General features: G+C 38.5%; 1 protein-coding gene across 1 annotated transcript in view; it reads right to left on the bottom strand.

Annotated features, from left to right (window-relative positions):
* LOC119772704 (histone acetyltransferase KAT7-like) overlaps positions 1 to 15,094 on the bottom strand; it is a 32,473-nt gene that overhangs the window by 15,691 nt on the left and 1,688 nt on the right. Inside the window, exons 2-6 of the mRNA XM_038269245.1 lie at positions 13,245 to 13,389; positions 11,853 to 12,068; positions 4,566 to 4,850; positions 4,347 to 4,429; positions 932 to 1,018 (exon numbers count right to left, since the gene is read on the bottom strand). Of these exons, the coding sequence (XP_038125173.1) occupies positions 932 to 1,018; positions 4,347 to 4,429; positions 4,566 to 4,850; positions 11,853 to 12,068; positions 13,245 to 13,389 (816 nt within the window). The remainder of the gene's footprint in view (positions 1 to 931; positions 1,019 to 4,346; positions 4,430 to 4,565; positions 4,851 to 11,852; positions 12,069 to 13,244; positions 13,390 to 15,094) is intronic.

Below are 15,094 nucleotides of genomic sequence, written 5' to 3'. Positions count from 1 at the left end.
CCTGGCTTGACGGAGAAACCAGGAGAACAGCTGTGCATATTTACGACAGTGCACTTTTACTTTCGCCCTCTGGGGGGAGCCTCGCTGGAAAATCAACACCGGTTGCATAGTATACCTTTATGCTTCTATAAATAAAAAACATCAGCTGACTGCTGGCATCAAAGGTTTTAACTCTGTTAAACCATTTATCTGATTGTTTCAAAGCGTTTGGGTTGGAAAACCTTAACTTTTGCTGCTCGATGCGGAGCATCAGCTACAGACAGACCGCTATAGCGGTCGGCAGATATTAACTCTTTCTCAACCAAATATTCAGACAATTTAAACATTTACTTCATATATTTCCTAGAAAAAACAAATAGAAAAAAATCCCTGATCTGGAAAAGTTGGAAACTTCAGCAAAAGTAAACAAATTATCGAAAAAAAATTAATTAATAATTTTAGAGAAAAAATCTTGAAAATATATATGTAAAAACTTAAGAACTTAAGAGATTTAAACAATAAAATTTCCAAACATTTAAACTAAGATATTTCACAAATCAATGCGAAAAATAATCTAAGTTTCAAGTGGAACAATAATGAGATAACCTACTGGTTTAAAGTCACTGCCTAAGTCAAGTTGCTGTAAAAATACAATAAAAATGTTGAAGGTTATGTTTTTATTGGATTTAAAAGCAATCCTTGAATTTAAGGAGAAGGATGAGGATAAACCCAAAGCTACACGACTAAAGCTAAATCATGTCGTGCTCCTGAAATCTGATTTCTGCTGCCTGTCAGATGAAGTAAACAGGAGCATCAGACGCTTTATTTCCTGTGTGAGCCGTCATCGCTGTGACCTCGCTACACTGACCACCAGCAGTGTGATCTCAGCTGTTCCTGCATGAAAAGTAACATGAGAGTGAGGTGTGGGGGGGGTTGCCTTCCTGCATATTACCTGGCTACGTGTGGAGTGTCTGTTCTCGTCCTGCAGGTGCGACAGCGCCCTTTCCTCGGCCTGCTTGTCTCGTGTCGTCGCTTTGCCCTGTCAAACAAATCAACACTGTCTGGAGCCCCGCAGCAAAAAAAACAACAACAACAGCCTCCTCCTCGTTTCTACAGCATGACAATTTCTATTTGCTTCTGATGCTTTTCTTCACATGAACTCATTGGACATCTTCTTGTAAAACTATTCCCACCCTTTAAACATTTCTGCACAACCACAGAATTCATCGTAAACAGACAAAGTAAATGTCTTATTGAGCTCCCTCAATTAAATAATGGTTTGGTTTATTTTCCTCATGACGGAAAAGAAAGGTTGTCACATTTAAAGAGAGGATGGATGGAGCTAGGGCTGAAACAATTAATCAGATTAATCTAGTCAACTAATTTAGCAATCGGTTAATCGTTACCTGGAGAGTAGAAACTCTAAAACATGGCTTTAGCTGACAGTGCGAACCACTTAGAGCTAACATGACTCCGCCAGATGGATTTGCTCCGCATATCCATCTGGAAACCTTCCGTTGAAGTAATTTAGGAAGGGGTGAAAATACTGGTTAGCTGATTGGCCTATGTTGGTGATCGACGGGCCAAATAAACCAATCAGATCAATGAAGCATATGACGTAACAGAGCAACGACGAAGAGGAGCCAATTGATAGATCAAACTCTTGCCGAAACCAGTCGGGAGAAGAGAAAAAACATCTTTTCCTCTGAGAAAAGCCTCCAGAGCAGTGTTTTGCTCTTCTTTCAGTGAAGAAATACTCTGTAATTCCGATAAAACTTGCTCGATAGCCACGCTAACGCTAGTTTCATTGGCTGAAGCTGCCATGTTTTTTAGACTGAACTGTCGCGCTTCTCGTTGCATCACACCTCAACCCGCCTCAAAGCCAACGCTGATTGGACGTTCGTTTGGTGAACGGCTCCAAATTTTCTTCAACGGAGAGTCTGCAGACTGATTAGCGAGTGAAACCTTGAAAGCTCGCAAGATCAGGATGGTCTCACCAGGCTAACTTAGAGCAGCAATTATACCAAAATTGTAAAAGAAATATGTAAATATTTCCGATTTATGAAGTAAAAAACTTTTTTGTCTGTCAATATGTTCAATCCAGAACTCATCAAGTGGAAAAGTTTTAGTTTCACATGGTTTAATTTAGTAAGAAGTCTTCTTTAAGGAACCTTTGACTACGAATCGAAAAAATAATTAACGGTTTCATCAATTTGCTAAATAATCGTTAGTTGCAGCCCCAGATGGAGCTAAATAAAGAACCTGCTAAAAAAAACAAAAATGAACAGATTGGTCTAAAGCCCAGATGCAACTCAAATAATCTGTGGAATGAGTCAGAAATAATCTTTATGGAGCTCTACAGAGAAAAAGGAACATGAATGGCAGCCCATTGCTGAACCAAAACCTAAAGGCATGTAGCTTATTATGTATCGCATGAAACCAGGTGTAAATGTGCTATTTTGAGCAACATTAAACCATTCTAGCTTCATATCTCTACACACATTTAATTAAGGCAGTACAATATATCCATATCAAAATTAGCGGTGCGTATTGGCATGGTTGATGTGATACGATACGTGTCACCATACCTGGGTCACAATATGAATTATTCACGATATTGCAATATTAATATATATATTGCAATATTTTTCTCAGCTATCAAAAACTAAATGTAAAAATAAAAAAGCAAGTGCTGTAAATGTTCATCAGAACATATCGATCATTTAATTATTTTGGGATCCATGTGGTTTGGGGTTTCAGTCAGTCCCTGTCTGCCTCAGCTACAGATATGGCGCTGCCCGCACAGCAAAATGGCTCCACAGCGCCATCTGCCAGAGTGGGGGTGCAGAGGTAGCCCATTTTCCCTCATTGTTTTACGTAAAAATATTTAGTTTTGTTTTGTAATGGCCGAATATCAGGATATATCACTAGATCAATTTTTCCCACACCCCGAATCAAGATAGTGTCTATGATAAGCATACCACAAAAAACCAGCAGTTTGTTTTAAATGTTTATTTTTTTTATACGATTATGCTTTTTGCTAAATGAAATCGGATTCTGAAATGAATGCCTCAAATCTTTAAATTTCTACTGTATATTAGTGTTGTGTCAATTACACAGAAGATAGGAGTATTTGACAAATCAAAGGAAGCCTTCTAGTATTCAGCAAATCAGATTTTTTACGTTAGATTCTAGCCACCTTTCTCAATAGATGATTGGTGGAGAGCAAACAGGCTGAGCTGAAAGTGTAATGGGAACCACAATGGAGGAGGGTTTAAACCAAAGGAGAAAAATGTAAACGAAGAAGATCTCAGTTATAAAAGAACCAGGTTCTCTATGAAACACACAGAGCACTTTTAGCACTTATCCTCATTGTCACCTTCAATCCAAGAACCAGAATTGTCATGTTTTTGGCTCTGATGGTTTGGTTTTTGTTTAATGGCAGCCGATCATTTCCACTTGGTTCCTCAGCTATTTATGTTGCTTGCTTGCCTACTATCAGCACCAGGTTATTGGAGCAGTTTGTGAGATTAACTCTAGCGTTTAGTATATTATGCTGATTCTCTGGCAACAACCAAACTTGCATGCAAACCTTCCACCACAAAAATCCCGCCCCCTTGATAAACGACCAATCACATTCACATTCAAGTCGTGCACCACTCGGGAGAATTCAGAAATGCAACAGTTGGAATGGCCGTTTCCCTACGACTTTAAATTCACTAACCTCAGATTCTATCTTGGACAGAAAATCCAGTGAACCCGCTGCAGCTGACCAGCAACCCCACGTTTCTGTCTTTGTTTTCTAATAAAAGCTTTGAACTTTCCCATTGCCTGTCTCACCTTTAATATTGGGTCCAACGCTCTGAGATCATGAATGTAGATTCCAAAACAGCCAGCGTTATCAAATAAAAAAAAACCATTTGGACGGATAAAAGCTGCCGCATTCTCAGACTAAACTCTGCATATTGTGAGCTGAGCAGACCCTGTGCTCATCGTCAGTGGAGATAAGTTTTCATACATTTCCCAAACTTTATAAGAGTCAATGGGAAGAAGGGGAAGAATGTTTGTTAGCAAGTAAGACGAGCTAGCTGAGCGTAAGCATGGTTTCTTCTCCGCCAGAAATCAGCCAAAAGCTCTCACATTTAATAAACACTCCAACGATCAGATTTATTTAGAAAGACATCAATCCAGCCTACTTGGAGTGGAAAAAGTAAAGTATTCACAGCATCTCAGAAGAAAAAGATTAATTTAATAAGATCTGGAATACTATAAAACATGGAAAAAATAGAAGAGCTGTTACTTTCCGGATGCACGGTTGCAGGAGATGTCATCATCTCACTGAATTTGGTCTATAAATATATGTGTACCTTGCATTCATCAGCAGAGAGGTTGTGGTAGAGCGGGCAGCCTGATATGGAGAAATGTCTCTCATGTCTTCCTGTTAGATGACCTGGGAGAAATGGAGGGAGGGTGAGAACAGATAAAAATGTCTGCAGATGAAAGACAGTAAATTTAAAGGCTTCTGACATTTGAGCTGGAGATCAAAATAAAAAAAAAAGGTGGCGGAACAGAGTTTAGCTCCTCACCCAGCGAGTTGCATCCTGGTGTGGGACACTTCATGTTAAAATTGTAGCTTTCATGGAACCGTCGTCGTTTAGGGCGGTGGGAGAGGTCGTGGGCCGCGGCCTCTTTCATCGACAGCTCTTTGGCCAGCCTCTCGTCCTCCTCTTGGGAAACTACTATATTGTTGCTGGAAGACACGTGCTCGTTGCTCGGGCTGGAGACGTCGATATCGGACTCTGAGGACGGGGCGTTGCCTGTCGGGGTCCGAGGTGGCGTCTCATCCCGGTCTGCTCTTTGTTTTGCATCTGCTGGGCAAGTTGAGAAGATTTAGACCCACAAATTTACCATTAATTCATTTAAAATAAAAAACATCCATCCAGATTTTACAGGCTCTGATTTATTTGGAGGGAAGCGTCTCTGCAGGCCACATATATCCACACATACAGATGTGATAAATAGCCTTCAGCAGCAGCTGGCCTCAGATAAATCCAATAGTGAGGAATAATGTTACTGCTGCAGAAGAGCAGGCAGCTGAGGGACTGTGGCTGCACAATGAAAGCACATATTTCAACATGTTTTCCTTCCTTTTTTATTACCTTCAGATAACAGAGGGGTGGTGTTTCCAAGCAGCAGCATCAGCACATAAAAAAAAAAAAACAGCTTTGGATAATTTCAAACAACACATATGCTGATGAAGATTCTGTGTCTTTCAGGTCAGTCATTCCATAAAAACAATCCACTGGACCTTGTTTCCAAGTATGAAGACATTTTGCTTCCCATCCAGGAAGCATCAGAAAAAGCGTTGAGTTTGAGGCTATATAGAGTGGGCCAAAAAAAGTCCATCTACACCTTATGGACAAAGGAAATTCTTTTGAGGACCAGAATGTCCACATTTTGGACAAAGAAGATTGATGGTTTGAGAGGGGCATAAAGGAAGCCATCTATAATAAAGTCATAGGGAAATCATATTTAAATGTCAAATCATTCTGGCTTAAACATGTATATAAATCTACTCTTTATCAGAGGATATTGTCCCAAAATTTAGAAAATTTCTTTAATAAAATCTGTTTTTGTTTTTTTCTTCGTTCTATTATGCAGGCCAGTTAGTTATACGTCAGCTTGAACACCTAAATTCGGCCAATCATATATCAACAGTCATCTTTCAATCAAATTTTTTCAAACATAGCATCTTGATTCATATGTCGCAGCTAATATACGCAACAATTGAAATAAGAAATAAGAATCCTTTCCTTTCCCATTGAGTTCCGTCCCAGTGTTCACGGGGATGGACGTCTGTGTCTTCAGCAGGCGTAGAGCTAACAGAACTGGCAGCGTTGCGAGGCAAGGGCTCAAACATGTACGGCTGGAAGCCTTCTACACCAAACCAAGCTCCTCCACAACATCTTCGTCCCCGCTTTCCTCCTCTAAATAAAAAATGTATGATGGAGGAGACTCATCTACGACCGCCGACAATAAACTCTCCTCCTCTTGCATGTTTCCTCTGTCCATAGCGTTCCTTGACAGTGTCGTTTCTAAGTCACCAATGTAGTGCTACTTGGTCCCAATGGAATTTCCCATTGGGAACCTACTAGCACTAAGTTGCTAACTGGTTAGCAAGATGCTTCCGACAAACCGGCCATAAACAAACTTGCTTGCAAACCTTCCGCCACAACAATCCCGTCCCCTTGAAAAACGACCAATCACATTCACTTTATTCACTTGTGTAAAGTCGTGCACCACTCGGGAAAATTCGTAAATGCAACGGTTGGAACAGCCGTTTCCCTACGACTTTAAGAAAGAAAAAACAAACCTTAAACAGAGGGGATGGACTTTCAAAAAACTACAATGCAGCAATTGAGTTGATTCCTTCCCGGCATCATCGCAACCCCCATCTCTATAGAGGGGATCAAAACACCTCGCACCTGTTTGAGCCAGGCCAACAATTCCCTCTAACGCCCCCTCTTTCAGAGACATAGACAGGTATCGGCTATTACAGGCTAACAAAAAACTCAAACGACCCCCATTCCAAAGGAGCAGACCTGTTAGTGAGGTTCAATTTGCATGTTTTCAAAACCAAAACGAGGCTTTTCGGTCCACTCTATAAGGCCTCAAACTCAACACTAATTTTGACACTTTGAATTGAAAAAGATTCCTGGATGGGAATCGAAACGCCTTCAAACTTGGAAACAAAGTCCAGTGGATTGTTTTTAACTAAAAAAATGTATGAACTACAGACTCATGCTGCCAATTTTTTCTTTTTAGGGACAATTTTGGAAAGTGATAAAAAGAACAGTAATAATATCTCTAGCTTAGACAGTTTACCCAAGCTGGGATATAAACCAATAGTTGACTAACAATTGATTGTCAACTTCTATTTGTAAAATTTCTTCCATCCAATTAAATGATGATATTCGCTTAGAGGGCATGTCCTTCTGTGTTGTAATGATACTGCCGTCCACTAGAGGGCACCGCTGTTCATTCTCTGAAACAGCTGCCATGTAGCTGTTGAATTGAAAACAAGGATGTGAGAGAGAAAAGTAGAGGATGTTGTGCGGTGCCCCGGGACGCAGTGTGGGGGTTAAGGGTCTTGCTCAGGGACCCAGAGCGGCAGACTGTGCGGGTGGGGCTTGAAGTCAGAACCTCTGGGATCAAGGCATAATGCCCTTAGCACTAGACCGCCGACACCTCGCTAGGCCACCACCCCCTCTCCGTAATTCATACATTAGCCTATTTTAGGGATGCATCTTCAGAACATAAAATGTCTGAATATCATTTCTTTTATGGTGAAAAACATACTGATACTTCTTATATCAACATATAAAGCATTATAAACATTCTGGGTGTTTTTATACAACTTTCTAACTTTCCCAAAGTTCTGTTATTGCAGCTTAGAGTTTTTACCAATATTGGCCTAAAACACTATTAGTAGAAATCATACCTACTTTTATTTACTTATTTTGTACTTTGGCATATTAGAAAAGGTTTGATCAAGTGATTTTACTCAGAGAACAGACAACAAGATGAAGTAGGAGAACCACTGACCAATTAATTGAATTTAAAATCCTCCTTCTCACATATAAAGCCTTAAATGGCCAAGCTCCATCTTATATCAGAGATCTGATTGTTCCTTATGTTCCTAACAGAACACTTCGCTCTCAATCTGCAGGTTTACTAGCCTGGGTGCCATTCCGAACTTAGTCCCGCCCACAAGGTTTGAGGTTGGGAAGTTCGGTCTGGCATTGCTCCATAGTAGCGCGAGTATGATCGCCCACCCTCTGGCGATCCAATCAAATTGTCAGGGCGGGCTTTATACGATGATGGACAGATGATCAACAGTAACGTAATCAACCACGTGACCAAAGCGCGCTTGGGCGACAACAACAATGGCTGCCGCCGGAGAGTTGAGGCGAGTAGATTCTGCTATTAGGTCTGTTCTAGAAGATATCGACAGCAAATTAATTTTAAAAGAGGAACAGAGAAACGCGATCAAGACTCATCTTCTTAATCACAGCTCTATGGAGCAGTATCACTCATATTCTGACTAGAATTGAGTAGGACTACGTCAGGCTACAGGTTTACTAGTGGTTCCTAGAATTTCTAAAAATAGAATGGGAGGCAGATCTTTTAGTTATCAGGCTCCTCTCCTGTGGAACCAACTACCAGTTTTTGTCCGTGAGGCAGACACCCTGTCTACTTTTAAGGCTTTCCTTTTTGATAAAGCTTATAGTTAGGGTGGCTTAGGTTATCCTGAGCTATCTCTATAGTTATGCTGCTATATGCTTAGACTGCTGGAGGACATAGGGCCCCTCATTTCATCATTCTGCTTCATTCTCTCTCTGTTCTCCTATTCTGCAGAATCTGTTAGTTCAATCTCTAACCTTCTGCTCTCTCTGCTTTTCCTCAGAGTAGCTTTGCCTCGCCTGTTCCTGTTTGGCTGTGGCGCCATCCTGGAAAGAAACATCAGCTGTGCTGCTTCCATCAACACCCTTGTTTATAGATGTTGGAGATCGGCCTGTTTTCCAGTGTGGTCCTGTGACTGGGTGGATGTGCTCTCTTCATCCTCTGACATGGGAGCTGACTCGGAGCTCGTCTGCCTGGCTGTGTGTTTCCTGGACGGGGCCGCCTTTTACAGCTTCTTTTTGTATCTCTGCTTCTGTCTCCTTGAACCCCAGTCGGCCTCGGCAGATGGCCGCTCACACTGAGCCTGGTTCTGCTGGAGGTTTCGTCCTGTTAAAAGGGAGTTTTTCCTCTCCACTGTCGCTACAAGCATGCTTAGTGCGAGGGATTGTATTTGAGTCAATGAGTCGATGCAATCAACTGGTTTTCCTTAGATAGAAAACTTTGTATCAATTTGACTGTATGATCTGGTTGAACTGTAAAGTGCCTTGAGATGACATGTGTTGTGAATTTGGCGCTATATAAATAAACTGAATTGAAAATTGAAAAATTAATTGTTAAGTAAACTTTACGCAGGACAGGCCAGAAGTGGAGTTTTTCCAATCAATAGCAAAAAAAAAAGAATTTATTTTAAAAATAATACAATTTAATAAAAATGCTTAACTTTATATACAAATAAACATAGAGTGAATTAATCAGATGTATGTTGGGGGGTTGCCAGTCTGTAGTGTTGCTATTTTTGGGGTCACAAGCTAAAATGGTTTGGAAGTAATTGAAATAGGCTGAGATGTTTGTCAGAATTAGGGAAAAAGAATTAAAGATGAGTTAAGAAAAAGAGACTCCGCTCTGTGATTGTAATTAAAGGCCAGACTCTGGGATCTGACATCACAGATCCTTAACAATAGATTTCACACTAAGCCAAAGCAGGAAGCTGGACGTCGACTCAATAAGTCAAACCAGGTTTTCTGGCTCTGGGTTTATGTGAAACTAAAGTGTTTGTCAGAGATAATGAATAAACATCAGGAAAGATTGTTAAAGATTAAAATGAATAAAATATAAGTTATAATAGTGAGTAAAATCTAGTAAAAAAAGACTGGCTTTAAAAAAACACACAGATTATCTAATCGTTAGCCTAACCACCTCTTCAATGCATGTTTTGTCATAATTCTAATCTGGAAAAAAAAACATTGTTGCTAATTAATCTGGATACAGATATAAAACCCTTTTTACCATCTAATATATTGAGTTTATTATTCTGTAGAAAATAGAAGATTCAATAAGAAACATTCAGTGTCATTTAAATTGTATGGAGAGAATTTTGGTCCCTTATTGTTGCAAAGATCATATTTAATTAATGGAAATACTAAAAACAAAATGCAATCCAGAAACTAAAAATGTTTTAATCAAAAAAAAGTTTGGATTTCAACTTTAAACTTTCACATCAATCTCAATACAAACACTACAAAATGCTGTTGCTAACGTCCATGCTAACCAGCAGAAAATGTGCTTTGGTCCTCACTCCAGAGGAAGTGAAGAGAATTAGATCTGAAAAATGTAATTAATAATTAAAGGGGGAAAAAAAATATTAATCAGAAATCTTTACAAAATTTGAATGAATAAAATTTGACATTTTTACACTGAAAATCTTTTTTGGATTTGAAAAAAAAAAAAATATTTGTGGATTGGAATTTTTTCAAATTTCCATTTACTCTGTAAAGACATCCCAGCAGATTCCCCCAAAGGTGAGAAAAAAAAGACAATATGTAAAAAAAAGAAAAAAAAAAAAAAGGGCTTGTGAAAAAAATGGGCCTGTGAAGCTGCACATTAATAAACTAAAAACTGTACATGAATGTCTTTAAAAAATGTGTTTCCATAACACTAGCATAGAAGTCATTTAAAGGTCCTTTAACCTGCTTGATCATTTAATGCCTCTAGAAGCACCTGGGTACTGATTTGTTATGAAATATATATATTTTTTTATTTTTCCTGCTAAGAAGAAAACATGCCTTAAAAGCGAAGCGGCCCCCGCCCCTGGGTGCCACCTGTTTCACAGCTTCTGAAGGCTGAACATTCAAAGACGTCTCACAGAAAAGAAAACACAGATTTTCTTGACTTTAATCAGCTAAAACAGATTAGCGGCTATAAGCGCTACATCATGGCGCTCTGACTCATATCTCCGATCCCTGATCGGGGAGAGGTGACTGTTTACATTGCTGGCACATTGCAGTTATATGCTTCCTTTATGGGCCATTCTTATGCAGTTATTCTCATATTGCTCGTTTTAACAGGATAGGGAGGGGCTGCTGCTCAAACAGCAGGAACCCTCAGAGAAGCAATTGAAAAAACACTTTTTGGCATAAAATTGTAAAGGAATAAGATCATAACAGTTAAAAGCTCAAAAATTTTGACTTTGCATGATGAAAGGCCCTTGAAGCTTATTATCTCTGGAGAATCAGTGCCTCTGCAGCCATTGACTGAAACATAATCTTCAAAATAAACTAGAGCTGCAGCTACAGATGTACCAATCAGATATCTGTGATTTCAGATATCAGAGATCCAATCCAGAGCATTTTACATAGAGCTGCTACTTATTTCTTTTTGCTGCTTATTTGTTAATAGATAATATAAAATACATTTATATCAGTGTTCATTTTTTACCTTTAATTTAACAATGTTTGTGTTCAGACTAAGTCCTTCACCCACATGGAAGCATGCAGCTTCATTCATTCAGATCGAAAAGAACTGGATCGGTGCATCAGTAGCTGCAGGTATCGGTTCTTGGTACTCAGTTAATCTAGCCATAATTTTTGATTAGAAAATACTCTCAGTAAATAAACATTTCTTCATAAATAATATGTATATGCATATATACATGTATATATATCTATATATGTAGATATATATATATATATATATATATGACCTGTTTCTTCCACTATTCTAGAAAATTATTTATTACCAGATTAGTTCATGGTTATTTTAATAATAACTTAATCTTGATTAACGTGAATCGTCAAATTTTCCTTAAACAGCTATACACCTGAGGAAAAAAATCCAGGTAATATATCATTGGACCTAATTGATGGGTTTGTTATGAACTACATGGTTTTTATTTGGTCTTTCTAAATTAAAAAGAAGCAGGAAATGTCTGTTTCTTTCTTTCTGTTGCTTGTGAGTAACATCTTATAAACATTTCATTTCTGCCAACGTCTCTAATTCCAGTCCGCAGGGACTCACCTTCCCATAAGAGAAGGCTGAAACATGCCTGTTTTTTTGCCTCTTTCTTCCTTTATAAGCTTCTTCCTAAAGTTTCCGTCCAATCCTGCCGCCCTAATTCACACTTTTATCTTTCCCTTTCCTCAGTCAGACCGTTATCTTTATAAAATACATAAAGGAAAACCTGCCAGACTTACCATTGGCCTCTGTGTCTGAGCCAGATGACCTGCTCTGACGCAAAGGGTACTTTTTGCCTTTGGGGTTTGCTGCCCCCTGCTGGCTGCGTGTGATCCTGCGTCCAGAGGAGAAGACTGAAGCAGCCACCGGAGCTGCAGCCGATTCTGCTGCTGAATCTGGGCCTTCATCGTGAGCCGCAGCAGCCGGTGAGCCGCTGCGTATCAATCTGCTGTTCTCTGAAGGGAAAAAGGACAGGACGCTTTTCATTAAAAAAAAGAAAAATAAAGCTGATTCACCTTTATTTTAAAGCTTCCATTCAGCTTTTGCTGTTTTATGCAACATTATAGGACATATTCTAAATAAATATATTATCAGCTGCTCTTTTCCTAACGAGAGGCAGGTTTTTTGCTGCTCTATGTGTTGTGAGTCTCTTCTGAAAAACAAAGGAGAGCGATCGCACAGGGTTCAGATATTGTCATTCTTGTTGTTAATAGTAGAGATAAACTTTAATATTTTTTAAAATCTGTTGGATGATTCCCTTGAAACAACTTCTTAAGCCTAAATGACATGTTTTGATAAAAGTACCTGTAGTCAGAGTTTGACGTCCAAGAAAAATAACACTTTCTTAAACTGAACTGTAAAACTACTTTCCTGTATTAAATGTTTGATGGTTTTCCTTAAAATAATTTCAGATTAAAAGTCGAAGTTCTAACAAAGTACCCGATGTAATACAAAATGGAAGAACTAATAAGAATAAGAATATTTTAATTATTTTAAAGTAAATTAGAAACTATTTCCTCAATTTTCTTCAGAATCGCAGCCATTTAATTCTAAGGATACTTTTTAAACTAGAAAAGTTTTCATTTATTCAAGAAAATGATGTCAAAGAAGTTCAGTTCTAAGGTTTCCAAAGGTTTACTCCACATCATGCCTGCAAAGCATCATCTGTCTCAGAGATTTTTAATGGAGCCTTATCATTTTGAAGAATTATGAAAGTAATTTTATGACTTTCAATTAATTACATACATTTTTTAATCTCCATCACTAATACAATCAACTGAAAAAGGTAAAACATGCCTAAAAGTAAATTGCTGATAATTTAAAGGAAAGATTTAAATTTTTTTTTTTTTTGTCAAATGTTTTGCATTGAAATTTTACACGTTTTACATTAAAGTAAAAGATAAGGAGTGAGAAAATGAGTTTTTAAAAATCTTACTTTCCAAATAAAATATACAATCATGGAATAACATGATGGGTTTTTCAAAGTTTCTGATAGAAGTAAATTAAACTTTTTTTTTCTTTAACTATTCCAACAGTCGGACAAATGAGGGAAGATGGAAGAAATCAAAGGATTCAACCACTGATCTGTTTAAAAACATTCAGAAAGCTTTCTGTGGTGGACAGAGCTTTACCTTGTGAGCTCTGGCTGAGGCGCAGCGATGCACGAGTCAGACGAGTGCTGCTGCGTCTGCGCGCTCTCTCTGCGGCTTCCACGTGTTCGTGGTCGGTGGAGAAATCAGAGTCCTCCGTTCCTTCCGAGCTGCTGCCTGCCGTTCTCTGAGAACGCAACAACAGCCGTCAGCAAATCATCGAATAGATTCTGTGCTGATGAGAATAAATGCATATATAGCAGAGATTTCCCCCCTTTTCTCCTCTTTTCTTTGAATTCATCAGAAAAACATTTCGCCCCATTTCCATTAATCAGCTTTAATAATTCGTCAATAAATCCTCAGACTTATTAAACACTGAATACACTTTTTTATTTTTAAAATTGTTATTTACGAAACATGATCTTTATTTGCAACAATAATGGAACAAAATTAACTCCACATTTGAAGTTAAAATATGTTGAGAGTCAAGTTATTTCACACTTTGTTTGCTACATGTGTTTATTTACAGTTCTGATGCCGTCTGTGAGAATCTATAATGAACAATTGACTGCTCTTGTATTTTGATCGATAAATAAATGCGTATTTACCGAAGTTTTTTCTGAACTGTCAACAACTGTTGTTAAAATGATCTGTATTTATTCACTGCATTGCTGATAGCCCCAACAAAGTGAAGCCACCGGCAGCCATATTGGTAGCCCCCACAGAGATGTGCAGTAAAAATGTCTCTGTGCCGTCGCTCATGGCTCCTGGGGGCCAAAGCCCTATGCTCTTGGGGGGCTCTGTTGTGGGGCTTTCTTTGTGACCCTCGGGGTGGGGGCTGGTTGTCTCCATGGTGATCTTCCTGGTGTCTGTGCTCCGGGATGGTCACTGATGAGCTGGTTCCTAGGTCTTCTCTGCCCCCTCCAGATTGCTGGAGCTGGGCTGGTGGCGGAGCCCCCGAAGCGCGTCTGTTTGCAGGAGCTCCTACAGCTTCTCTGCAGTGTTTTTGATGCTTGTTTTGGTTGCGTGTGACTCTTCTACAGGTTTTTTCCTCGGGTTTGCAGACATTTTTCGTCTTCTACAGATACAGCAGTTGATTATGTTTTTTTTTTGTCTTCTATTTTTTCTTTTTCTTCCCCTGTCCAACTGTCATCTTTGCCATTACTTATCTTACTTCTGTAATAAATCTTAAATAAAAAAAATATAAATAAAAAAAATGCCTACCTATGTAGCATTAGAAAGCTAAAACAAGCAGTTTGCAGCTGTGGGAAGTCATTTCACAGGTAATCTCAGTCAGTGGACTCTATAAATCCATATATATGACAATGTATCCAATAGTATAGTATGTAGCGTAACAGTAGTCTGTCTATCCCAGACTGACTGGAAGACATTGACTGAGTTAGCCATGGACATTTTGTCTAACATTAGATAATAGCAAGAAAATACAAAGCAATTTACTGTGAAATGTCAATGTAATTCTTTATTAAGTGGATGTCGCTGTAGTTTTTTTTTTGCATTTCTCATTAGAAAAAGTCATGTGCTGAAATACATTGGATGTTATATCAACGGGAAAAAAAAGCAACTCAAACATTTTTAAAGGCTATTGTACAGACACGGCATAAAATCACATGGCATCATTCATGCACAATTTGCAAAGAGGAGAATACTATAACATTAACAGACATTTACCTGTAATTCAGTCTTGATGTGAAATCTTAAAATAATATGTAACATATTATGTGTACATCATCAATTTAGCACTGTTAACACATCTTTATTATTATGCTACATTAACACATTCATTTTGCTGTATAATATGTTATATTACATGATTTAGAGACTTCATAATGACTATGCAATGTGATGTGCCTATTTTTTTTATTATAAATTAA

This window comes from Cyprinodon tularosa, unplaced genomic scaffold (genome assembly GCF_016077235.1).
Source record: "Cyprinodon tularosa strain WSP-4 unplaced genomic scaffold, ASM1607723v1 ctg726, whole genome shotgun sequence".
NCBI classification, from domain to species: Eukaryota; Metazoa; Chordata; class Actinopteri; order Cyprinodontiformes; family Cyprinodontidae; genus Cyprinodon; species Cyprinodon tularosa.
This window is presented reverse-complemented; position numbering and strand designations above follow the sequence as displayed.